The sequence below is a fragment of the Nicotiana tomentosiformis genome, chromosome 8 (assembly GCF_000390325.3).
Source record: "Nicotiana tomentosiformis chromosome 8, ASM39032v3, whole genome shotgun sequence".
Taxonomy (NCBI): Eukaryota; Viridiplantae; Streptophyta; class Magnoliopsida; order Solanales; family Solanaceae; genus Nicotiana; species Nicotiana tomentosiformis.
In genome coordinates this window covers 141269333-141282149 of record NC_090819.1, presented here as the reverse complement: position 1 = coordinate 141282149, position 12817 = coordinate 141269333, and the positions used below count along the sequence as shown (strand labels likewise).

Below are 12817 nucleotides of genomic sequence, written 5' to 3'. Positions count from 1 at the left end.
AAATAAATTATATGTAAATATACTATGTATTGACTCCCTTTAATTTTCTAGTATGTTTATTTTTATATATTTTGACACCCCTTAACGAAAATTCTGATTCCGCCACTGGTACTTGATCCGTCTAACTTTTTTGTCACTCTACTATTTGGAACTTAAAAATATAAAACACGGAAGATTGAAGTAATACTAGAACAATGAATAACCATGTGATATAGTAAAACAAAACTAAGAATATAATTAGTTAGTACCATCAATATATGTGACGGGATTGATAGAATCCATCCGCTATTAAATAAATATTTTGGATTCGAGTCTTAGGGATCGAAAAAAGGCAGAGAGTGCTTCCCTAATAGGCTCGATCATGATTACTTGGCTAATGGGTTCCGAATACAAGATGATAAACTAAAACAATGATAATACTTATTTAGTGACTTAATTATGTAGGGTTCTCGGAAACACGTTGATATAAATTGATTTCAATTACTCAATAGTAAGGGGGTGTAGCTCATATGGTAGAGCGCTCGCTTCGCATGCGAGAGGCACGGGGTTCGATTCCCCGCACCTCCATTTTTTTAAATCTTTTTCCAATTTTTTGTAGCACCACATGGCCTCATTTTTTTTATTTTTTTTGAGATAAATAAAAGAATTTTTATTACCATTTTTCTGAAGAATTTTATTACCACTGCCAATCTGTAAAAATTAAGCTTTGCAGGTGTACCCTTTATTACATATTATTCTTGTTTATAGAGTATTAATTTCACTTGTTAGGAATAGTCACATTTATTTACCTTTTAGATGATCTAATAATATATAATGTAAAGAAGTTAAACTCAGTCATTTTACCATTCTTTTGGCATTTTTTGTAAAGATACACTTATGTTGTTTATGTCAACAGAACTGATAAATGAATTTGTGGGATGCAAGTAGGGGGTAAATGGATATTTAAAAATTGACTAAATCGATCGAACTGTACTATACCGAACCAAATTTTAAGTTTTTTTTAATAAAACCGTAGGTTTTTATATAATCGTACCGATAATTAGGGTAAGTTTTTTATTTTATGAAAATAAACCGAAAGAATATCGGACCGTACCTAATAAATTTACATGAAAAATATATATTTATATATTAACTTTAATAATAATAAAGCATTAACATTTTTCTTGGGCCTTGAAATTATGAAAACGATTACGAGCCAACAATTAATTAAACTCAAAATCCTTATTCCCAAACATATTATGCTACTATTGAAACTAAATTATCTTCAACATATTCACTAGCATGACACAAGGTATTCTAGCGATTATGAGTAGCAAACTACAATGTATTGAATATTTTTTCTTTCGTAAATTTATATTTTCGAATATTTAATCTTTTGTAGACTTTATTCTTTAGTCCCAACTTACTTAATATCTTTCCATTCGTGTGATTTATATTTTCTTTGCTTAGTTTCTTTCTGTTTTAGAATAGTTGATGGATCTATACTCTGACCATCTTTCATATTTTCTTAATTCATCAGCCTTTAAATAGTAAAAATGTTTAGAGAGTTTTGCTAAGTCCTATAAAAGTGCGTATGTTGTTGCATTCTGCTTCTACTAATGACATTTAAAAAAATACAGAAAATTAACCGAACTGTACCATTATCGAAGAGAAACCGACATTGATTGGTATGGTTTCTAAAAGTTTAATTTTTGTTATACATTATAGAATAACCAAAAAATTGATATGGTACAAATTTTATAAAATAATTGATCGAACCGAACCAAAGATTCTCGTATGCTGACTGTTCAAGTCTTAATGTGATGTTTAGCATTGACTACGTAATGAATAAAAAAGAAATATAAATAATTGATCGAACCGAACCAAAGATTCTCGTATGCTGACTGTTCAAGTCTTAATGTGATGTTTAGCATTGACTACGTAATGAATAAAAAAGGAATATATATGGAAGAAAGAAAAGTAGACAAAAGTTACTTCACTTCGACATTATTGAGTTTTGAATAAGAAAATAAAAAGAAACAGACTGTTCCTGCTATAAATCTTAGGTTATCAATTATCATATTTTCTTTCCTTCTCTTTTCCTACGAATATACTGGAGAATTATTAAATACGAAAATCAATATATCTAATTTTGTGTAAATCTTAAATATCAATATATTCATTGATAATTTTGGTGCACTTTACATATTTAGAAATTACATAAAGAGTTAAAACACTTTACATACTTTACACACTCTAATTTAAATAAATCATAGTTAAAACAATTGTTCAACTCTTCAAATGGTAGTAATATCAACCAAGTTTCCCTATTAAAATATAAATCTATTTTTTCCTTCATTCTCAAAGGTAATGAATCACCAAAATTGCTCTCTTAAATAAATCTTCATTGTAAGAACTATTTATTTTTTTAAATATTTAATCCTTAGAAGTTAGCTCCTAATCCACATTCATCTTTTAATCTTTCTTTGTCCTTCTAATTACATGTAAAATTCGTGGTCCAATTAGGAAGCTAGGCCGGTCGCCTTCTAACTAGTAGTTATTATAGTTATGAAGTTAGGTAAACATCGCTATATTCAAACTTTTTCAAAAAGTGAGATATATGAGAGAAAAGATCACGAAATATATACATTTGTATTTACCACGAATAAATCAATTTATAATCATGAGAGCTATAAATAAAAGTAAAAATATTCATTATCTAACCATGGGATTAAGTAAAAAATATATATAGAACACATGTCTTACATCTTTAATTTAGTTGATACAAAGATGGAGTGCGAGTGTTTTTTTTTTTTTTTTTCCGAAATATCTTCCAAATAAAATAGTTTCTAGATATGAAGAATGAATGAAAGGATGATTAGAGATCTCGAATTAAAACTTTAATTTAATAAAAAATATTTTTTTTATAATAAGCTCTACGTAATGTGAATATGAATTAGACTCGTTAATTAAATTAGAGGATTTCGAATACTAAATGATCGTAACAAAAAATACACAACGTATATTGTTGCGCCATTTACAGGTTTGACTCAGACCTTTCTAATTCCTTCAAACCAAAAGAAAGTTGCCTTTTCTTGAACTAATTATATTACTTATATTCTTTTCCAAGAGGGTGGGTGGATTTCACGTGGCTGATATTACTAAATTAATGTGACAGTCAAAAAGGGAGGATGATACCTCATTATCCTCAAGAAATCAACTGTTTTTTTCAGTTACAACACGTTAGCCATAATTAAAGGAAGGTGACAATATGACAGTTGACAACTACCAAAAAGGTAAATTTCTTGGAAGGAAATTTAATATAAGTCTTTCCTAATTAAGACTAAAATAGACTAAAGTCATACGATCACTTATGAGTTGACACTTGGAAATGCAGTAAAGGTGGTTCATGAATCATAATTCATGACTTTTATCCTAGTTGTTCAACTAAATTCTCTTCAAAAGAATACTTAATTACTCGTCCATTCTCAGTTTATGTAGCGATATTTGACTTGGTACAAAATATGAGGGGTTTTTTTTTAAATATTTTTTTTGGAAACTTATGATCTTATATATATCATGAGATTTTTTGTCTCTATATCTTTACAAGGTAGAGATAAGGTATCAGGGGCGGATGGAGCTTAAAGTTATCGGGTTCAACTGAACCCAGTATTTTCGATGCGGATCATAAATTTATGAGTAAAAATTACTAAAATTGCAATAAATAATATATATGAACCCATAACTTTAAAAATATAATAGGTTCAATGCCAAAAATCTTGAATATTAAACCCATAAAGCTTAAATCCTGGATCGACCGCTGTAAGGTCTGCATACACACTACTCTCCCCAAACTCACTTATAAGATTACACTGAGTTTTTGTTGTTATTGTTGTTGTATATATCGTGAGATTTGGTGTCTATAAAAGTATACTAAGATTGAAATAAGTTTAATATTAAATTATTTTTAAATATATTGTTCTTTTTATAACGCACTAATAGGGAAGTTATTACACATAAAGTAGAACATATTAAGTAGATAGTATGTCACTAGAAAAATTAAATTTTGGGGATTTAATCAAAGATAAAAAAAAAATTAGGGCTCAAAAAAACATTCCTTTAATCTAGGAGGAACCCTTTAATTTGCCCCTTTTTGTGTAGGGTACATCAAGACAATCTTTTGGCCTTTTACTATTAGTAAATTCTTTTGGTATTTTAAAATAGAAGGGAGAATTTTAAAGATCCCATTGGAATGTGATAAACCATACTTTTACTCTGTTTTGGAATAAAGCTAATGTGGCAAAAAAGATAAAGTTACTTTTAACATTCTTTGGTTGTTATTCATGTAAAAGGTGTGGTACCCTCAAATTGCTTAACAAACTGGACCACAATGTGTACAGCTAAATTTTGAACATACTATTTATCTGCACCATCCCCATTGGCAAACCTAGAAAGAAAAAATTAACCAAAATAGCTGTCAATCTAATCTTGTAAACTATAAATAGTCGGTAGATATATAATATATGTATAATTCATATATAATATATGTGTAATTGTCTATAATCAATATATGTATACCAGCTAGAAAAAGAAAATATTGAATCTGACCGGCTATTTGTGTAACAATTCCAAAAAATTTCACGGAAAGTTTTTTGTTTTCCGTTCAGTATTTACTGCCTACACTAGAGTATGATAAAATTCAAATTTGACTTAGAAGTCCCATATTAAGGGTACTTACCCCAGACCTCTAATTAAAGATGACGGAGTACTTATCATTTCCCCATAATCCTTGTAGTTGAAATTAAGCTTCAATATGGATTCTGATTATGAGAATTTCTATTATCTTTTGGAAGTTTAATACCAAATGTTAACATAAAAAATTCTGTAATTTATGTGTTTTTAGCCCCCCCAAAACAAATAACAGTAAACGCATTTTGGTAACTAATATGCTAGCGTTTTAGTGTGACTCCAACTTTTATAAGTCATGCGTTTATTGGAAAAACAAATACAACAATAAACGCATTTCAGTAACAAATTATGCTAACATGATATATGACTCCAATTTTTACAAATAATTCTTTGGAATATGCCTAAATTCTCTTGACAAAAGATTGTACAATGTCATCAATATTATTTATGTTACTTTGCCCACAAATGTGAAAATTTAACACCATTTAGATATTAAGGATATTCCGTCTATAGTTACATAAAGTATAGTTAGTCCCAAAAAGAATAAAAGATGAAGGTATGGTAAGTTAACATAAACATAAAAAATTTAATTCGATTATTATCAGTTCTCTTAACGATATATTCGACTCCAACTAATAAATTATTGAGAATAATTGATAATACTATTTTGTTATACTAAGGATAACTATGAAGTATTTATGAATTTCAGTACCAATATGTATCGTCATTTTTGTTTTTATAGTGTCATATGATTGTTAACAATTGCATTGAATTTCAAAACGCCAAAAAAGGTCATATACTTGCATTAAAACCATTCTGCCAAAATAATATCATACGTAAGGAAAGTTTGTTAAAGAATAATAATAAAATGCATTGTTGCTACTTTCGGCAGATTACAGGTTTTGTTGATAAGATTTGCAAAAATAGAAAAAACGTTAATTTCAACGGATTACAGGTTTTGTTGATAAGATTTGCATAAAAACAAAACATTAAATGACTTGATGACTCAACCAAAACAAATAGAAAAAGACAATGTCAAATATATAAATATATTATATATTTTTAAAAACAAGAATGTCAAAATGAGAAATCTAGAAGCAAGAACACAAGGAAACATACCCCTCGAAAATCAACATACCACATAATAATTTTTTTTTACCTTCGCCACAACTTCCAATGTTGTATTTTTTTGTATAAAATATGATCCAAAAGAACTGCTAACAGAAAATAAAGATCCTGGGACTGGACAAGAAGAAATAAAAAATATATTTTCACGAATCTAGGTGACTATTACCTCGTTATTTTCAGAATTAAAGACAATAAAGACAAATATTACATAATATTTAAATCAACCAATTACTTACCTCGTTAATTTCAGAATTAAAGTTAATATTTCTTTTTATTCATTTGAAAGCTAGTTTTCTTTGGGCTACACATTTAGTTATCTAGCATTGATTCTACTAATACAATTTGGTCACTCTCAGGACTCATAGCTTAACCAAAATGGCTCGAACCTGAGATCCCGATTAAGAAAAGATGGATCCCATTCATTCGATTACATATTTTCATGGTTAAAATGTAAAAATAATTAAGCGTTATAAATTAATATAAGTGAAACTAAATATTAGAAAATAGTTTTAATCAATCAACTATTTACCAATTTCAACCGGTTAAGGTCAATGACATGTATTCAAAATAGTATTCAGATAACTAGATTACTTTAAATAAATAATTTATTTACCATAATTCTTCTTTTTATTCGGATTTAAAATTAGTCACCATACATAGAAACTGACACAAGTGGAATAAAATATTAGAAAAAAATAGTTAAAATAATTATATTATTTTTGGAACTTGGGTTAATCATGAGTTAACAGTAGTAGAAGAATATATTCTGGAGCAAATAAGAATCAAGAATCTAGAGAGTCCTGCTAAGTCTAGACACAATCCCCCATATAAACACTTTTTTCTCAAGCCACCATTAGACTTTAGACCTACACTACACGTGTCCCTTTTCTTCTTCATCTTCTTCTTCCTCTTTTCCTCTCTTAGCGTCTCCCTTGAAAATTCTTTTGACCCAACTTAAGTAAACAGTTTAAAAGTAATTCTTTTTTTTTATTTGTTATTTTGCCATAATTTCACCTATAAAAGGCTTGGAGACCAGGAGTCTTTCAAGTCTGAGTCTTGTCAATAACTTAAGATTGGATTTTTATATCTTCTTTTTACCAAAACCCAAATCTTCTTCTTCTTTTATTGTTGGAGTTAGTTTTTTTTTTTAATTGGGATATACCATCATGTCAAAGAGTATATTGGTGACAGGGGGAGCAGGGTATATTGGGAGTCACACTGTGTTGCAATTACTGCTTGGTGGCTACAAAACTGTGGTGATTGATAATTTGGATAATTCTTCTGAAATTGCTATCAAAAGGGTTCAGGAACTTGCTTCTCAATGTGGCCCTAACCTCTCCTTTCACAAGGTCTTTGTTTTTCCTTTTCATGGGTCTCTGTGTGTGTTTTCAGAATTATTAAGGATAAGGTGGAATTGTATGAATTTGAGTTTTAGGTTCTTATTTTAATGTAAATTTTGTATTTTTATGGGGTTCTTGAATTTTTCTGTTTTTCCTTTTCATGGGTCTCTGTGTGTGTGTGTTCAGAATTATTATGGTTAAGGTGGAATTGTATGAATTTGAGTTTTGGGTTCTTATTTTAATGTAAAGTTTGGATTTTTATGGGGTTCTTGAATTGTTTGAGTCAGTATACTGTTGCTAGGTGGTCAATCTCTTTGTTCTTTTTTTCTCTTTGAATTTTATGCCATGAACATAAGGAGAATTATTCTGGGGTTTGTGGAAAAGGGCGGATTTGTATAAATTTGAGCTTTGGGTTTTGTTTTTTAATGTAAAGATTGGATTTTTATTAGATTCTGAAATTGGTTTAATCAGTAAAAAGTTTTGTATGTGGGTCAATCCCTGTGTTCTTGTTTCTTTTTGAATTGTAAGGTAGAATAATTATTTCTGGTGTATCATGTGCTTCTTTCTCCATTTAACAAACTGTCAAACTGTTTTTTCTTTTCATATGTAGAAAAACTGTTAACAATCCAGAAATTTGGGTGCAAATTATTCTCAGTAGTCTGTTTAGTTTGGTGTTTTCTGCTTGGTGGTAATAATTGTGTAGTCCACAGTAAAATTTTCTTTTTTGAACACCTTTACCGTTATTGCCTCTAATTCATTATAGTTTTCCTGTATAACAGTACCTTTACTTTACAAGGATTAAGCTGATTTTTTGTTTCTATTTTTTTTAAAAGTTGGTGACTGAATTCTATGGTTGTTTTGTCTTATACTGCAGGTGGATCTACGTGATAAGCCTGCAATTGAGGAGATTTTCCGGTCTAACAAGTAAGTTCTATCACCCCTCACAAAAAGAAAAAATATCTGCCTCAGTGGTTCTTATAAAACTGGATTTTTATTTCAAACTTCCTCAATATTGATTACTACATAGTTACATTGTACGTGCGATAGTTTATTTGGTGTGTTGAGTCTCAATTTGATCAGTGTTTTTGCATGAATTATGTACTGTTTCACATGAAACAAAGCTATGGAGGTGTTTAATGTCTACATCAACATATTGACTCTTTTGCTCAAATATATTACCTTTTGATACATTGGTTTGCCTTCAATTACGTATTCGATGCAGATTTGATGCTGTTATCCATTTTGCTGGACTAAAAGCAGTAGGTGAAAGTGTCCTGAAACCTTTGATGTATTTTAACAACAACCTTATAGGAACAATTACTCTCCTGGAAGTCATGGCAGCGCATGGATGCAAGAGGGTAATTCCTCACACTTCAGTGAACTTTTAAGATACATCTTCTTTTCTTGCAAGTCATTGTCTTAACTGGTTTACTTCTCCATATCTGCAGCTTGTGTTTTCATCGTCAGCTACAGTTTATGGTTGGCCAAAGGAGGTTCCTTGTACTGAGGAATTCCCGCTAAGTGCTGCAAATCCTTATGGACGGACAAAGGTACTTTCAATTGTTTGATCTCGCAATTTTAGCGCTCAACTTGTTGAAGTCCAACACTGAAATGTAGCCTCATTTTGCTGCTTTTCTATCTAGCTTGCTGATAAAAGGCCAAGTCTTGTATATCCTCCTATTATTTGTCAAAAAATGTATATCCCCTCTTTTTTCATGGTTTTGACAGGGGAAAGCTGTAGTTCCTTTCCCATGTATGAAAGAATTCTATTTCTGTTTCTGTTCCTGTCTGTTCATAATCTAACAAGACTCAATTGTCAGCTCTTCATTGAAGAAATATGCCGTGATGTACGATCCTCCGACTCTGAATGGAAAATCATATTACTGCGGTACTTTAATCCTGTTGGTGCTCATTCAAGTGGCCACATTGGTGAAGATCCGCGTGGAATTCCCAACAACCTTATGCCATTTGTTCAACAAGTTGCTGTAGGCAGAAGACCAGCGCTGACAGTTTATGGAACTGATTATGCAACAAAGGATGGTACAGGGGTATGACTGTATTTTCAATAGCAAATCTTTACTTGTGTTAGAAATGTTTTAAGTTCCAGTTTTATTCCTTCGTCCTATTTTATATGACAAAATTATGATTTAAGATGTCAACATTTTTTCAAACACTTTTTAAATTAATTGATTATAAAATTGTGATTTGCAATACAGTTCATGTATGAGCTTTTCCTCGGAGAATGATTATATCGTGATGTCTTTTCAGGTCCGTGATTATATTCATGTTGTGGATTTAGCAGATGGACACATAGCTGCCTTACAGAAGCTATCCGATCCTTCCATAGGTGTGTATTTGCTATTTTTTTATACTTGGTTTCTTTTTCTATTCGTGTTTAAATTTCTTGTCAGGTGCTAGTTTGCTTAGGAACTACCTGAGATGTAATTGCAGAATACCATATGCTTGAAAAGTATAATTTCGGATTCATGTTCTTCCAATCACAAAGTTTATTTTCTAAATAATGCATGCTTCTTTCTGCTTTATGATCCCGTGTCATTAACAAGGCAGCCACACAAATCTGCCATACGTGATATTATGGAAGATACGTCAAGAGTTTTTATCATGGTAGTTTAATTTTTTTAGCATTGGCTTGATTCAGAGTTGTTGGGCTATGCTGATTTTGATTGATCCTTTTAGGCTGTGAAGTGTACAACTTGGGAACTGGAAAAGGAACTTCGGTCTTGGAAATGGTAGCTGCATTTGAGAAGGCATCAGGAAAGGTAGTCTTTTTATTGCATTCTCCTTTATACTTATATCGTTAGGCCCACCTTTGCAAGCTTATATTCTGATTGTTGTTGAGGATAATGTACACTCCTTGGTTTTCTTAAATTCAGTCTTCCTATCTCGAATAATTGTCCTTCGATTTTGTGAGTTTGGAGCATGTTCCTGAAACTTCAAATGGGTGTATAATGCAGCACTTTCATTTATTCTCGATGGTGGAGGAAAGGGATTTCATGGTTTTCCTAAACCCCTAAAACTGTGAGGCTGTTTTGTGGTTACTAGTGTTTTCATACAAATGCTACCTCCTCCTCCTTCTTCTTAGTTAAAATGGTGGTGTCTGAGCTAGTTTAGGCACAATTCAACTAATCCACCAGATAGTTGCTACTTCCCACAAGGACATTGTATCGAGTAACTCCTTCTATGAAGGCTTAGGCGAGTGCTAGCTCTTTTCCATGTCATCCCGAGTGATATTCATTTTTCTTTTTCAGCCTCTGGAACTTTCTAGTTGTTGTAAAGGCCTTTATGAATGTTTATGGTGGTGGACTAATTACCTCTCTTTGTGCTTCTTTTAGAAAATTCCATTGGTGATGTCTGGTCGACGGCCTGGGGATGCTGAAATTGTATATGCTGCTACAGAGAAAGCAGAACGTGAATTAAAATGGAAGTAAGTGACATTTGCAAATATATATACTCATGCAAAATGTAGTTAACTAAGTGATCTGTTTACATTGCCTTTTTAAGGTTCTTAACACACCGATAGCATAGGCCGTTCCGACATATAAGCAATGGGTGCACATGTTACCTTCATCCCAAACTCAGAATATATATGAATATAGAAGATTGAGAGAAAATTTTAAAAATACAGATGTGTATTAATAGATACACGCACTATCTTTAAATCGTGAATCCGCCTTTAAACAGTCTGACTTATGTTGCAGGGCGAAATATGGCATCGAAGAGATGTGCAGAGATCAGTGGAATTGGGCTAGTAATAATCCCTATGGTTATGAAGGAATTCCAGAATCAAATTGTAACTGAAGTCAAACTGCACAATGTATCCATACAATTATTCTACCAACCAGTGGCCATCAGTCTTTGAAGGGATGATTTAGAATATACTAATAAGTATTAGGATTGTAGAGGGATGGGAATGTTTATATTATCTAACTTAAAGTTTCAGAATGTAGTAAGTGGAGTTTTCATTATTTAGTGAAAGATAAAAAGGGAAAGTTGATGAATAATAGCTTGTTCAGTTTAAGGTTATAGCAGCATTTCATTTGTTCTTTCATTCCTTTCCTTGTAATTATCAGCATTTTAGTCTTCTTGTTTTAGAACACTATAGCCGACCCAAATTTGTTTGGGATTGAGGCGTGGTTGATTTATATTGAGGCGAAATGTTCTTTATTTATCTCCTTTTATTATGGTGCAACAATTATTATCGTGGTGACTCACTTGACATATCTACTTTAGTCATCTTCACATAAATATCTCTGGTAAATTCTTCGATAAGAAGAAAGTTACTGCTTTTTAAAATTATATTGTGACTATGTTATTTTTTAAGTAGGGTCTTTCGAAAAGAACATTTTTACCTTCGTAACGTGGGGATAAAATTTGCATTCACCCTACCATTTCATTTGTCCGATTATATTAGAATTGCTGGTGTTATTCAATTAAGAAAAAAGTCAATTCAATTCCCAATATAATATGTTGCAGCCCGCATGTAAAGTGTCACTTGATGGACGGTGTAAATCCAAAAAGAGACTAAACAAACAAAAGAAAGAAAGAAGGAAGTCAATTTCGTTAAGTTCTATGTTCCTAGCTAACTAATACAACAACGACCCAGTAAAAAATTATAAGTAGAGTCTGGGAAGGGTAGTATGCACACATACATTAACCCTAATCCGATGGAACAAAGAGACTATTTTCGATAGACCCTCGGCTCAAGAAGACGGAAAAGACGAGAAGAGATAATACCGACAACAGAAATCATAGAAATAACATTATAAAAACCAGAAAATAGATGACAAGCAATAACAATAATTAGTAATTAATGTCGGGTGCTATGAAAAACATAAGGATAGTGTGAACACAATATTAACCACTAGCCGTCTAAGATCAACCCTATCAAACTAGCCTTATTCCCGGTGCGAAGAAGAAAAAAGTTTGACTACCTCTAACCTACAACCCTAATGCTTGACCCTAACTAACTAATACACTTATCTAAATTTGGCTAGAAGGCAAAATAGTTTCATGAAGTGCACTATATATCCTGCCAATTTGCTGACTACTTTTTCGACGTCACTATATGTCTACCATTTTGTAAGTTTTCAATTACTTATCACCAAAGGTCTTGGATGGATATGGATCTTTCGTTTTGTAAGAAGTTTCGGGTTTAAGCCTTGGATATAAAATTTCTTTGAGTACGGACCGCTTCCCTTTTTTAGTAGGTCTTATGTGTCGTGAATTCGGACGAATTCTTTTAGTACAGAGCGCTTCTGTCTTCTAATAGTCTTACCATCGTGAATTCGAATTAGTCAAAATTCCAATGAAAGTACCTGACATACCAAATGGGAAATTTTAAAAAATTTACGTTTACTTTTTTTTAGAATGATTTAACATTTTTACTTTTAAATTTGAATAGAGTAATCTCTCTTTTTTGTACCATTAGATTATTTAAAAGAAGAAAAATAATATGTTGAAGTTGGTCAAGCTACACTAGACGAGTACATGATATTTGCTTCATCATTAAGTATCAAAATCATGTGTAGTGGAGTTTTTCTTAACAAAACAATTAGCGCATGTATTCACACGTATTTGCGCCATGTATTCATGAATACATCAGCAAAAGCGCCTAAAATCAGGCAGTCCAGCTGTGCGCGCATGTATTCGCGCTGTTGTAT

The 12817-nt window shown here is 31.5% G+C and overlaps 1 protein-coding gene and 1 non-coding gene across 2 annotated transcripts; both read left to right on the top strand.

Moving 5' to 3' along the window:
* Window positions 1-494: 494 nt before the first annotated feature.
* Window positions 495-567, top strand: TRNAA-CGC (transfer RNA alanine (anticodon CGC)). Its single transcript has one exon. It is a non-coding gene; the product is annotated as a tRNA-Ala (tRNA).
* A 6066-nt stretch (window positions 568-6633) lies between these two features.
* On the top strand, window positions 6634-11325 carry LOC104084705 (UDP-glucose 4-epimerase GEPI48-like). The gene is made up of 9 exons (XM_009588629.4): window positions 6634-7145; window positions 8011-8060; window positions 8359-8494; window positions 8585-8686; window positions 8957-9184; window positions 9405-9483; window positions 9834-9916; window positions 10490-10581; window positions 10856-11325. Exons 1-9 carry the CDS (start codon window positions 6963-6965, stop codon window positions 10953-10955), a joined length of 1053 nt encoding a protein of 350 aa, XP_009586924.1. The 5' UTR covers window positions 6634-6962; the 3' UTR covers window positions 10956-11325.
* Window positions 11326-12817: the final 1492 nt, after the last annotated feature.

Bases quoted from the DNA above. Each gene is read 5' to 3' on its own strand.
- LOC104084705 (XM_009588629.4), top strand. From the start codon at position 6,963: ATGTCAAAGAGTATATTGGTGACAGGGGGAGCAGGGTATATTGGGAGT. The intron at 7,146-8,010 runs GTCTTTGTTTTT...CTTATACTGCAG, and splicing joins CTAACCTCTCCTTTCACAAG to GTGGATCTACGTGATAAGCC. The intron at 8,495-8,584 runs GTAATTCCTCAC...CCATATCTGCAG, and splicing joins CAGCGCATGGATGCAAGAGG to CTTGTGTTTTCATCGTCAGC.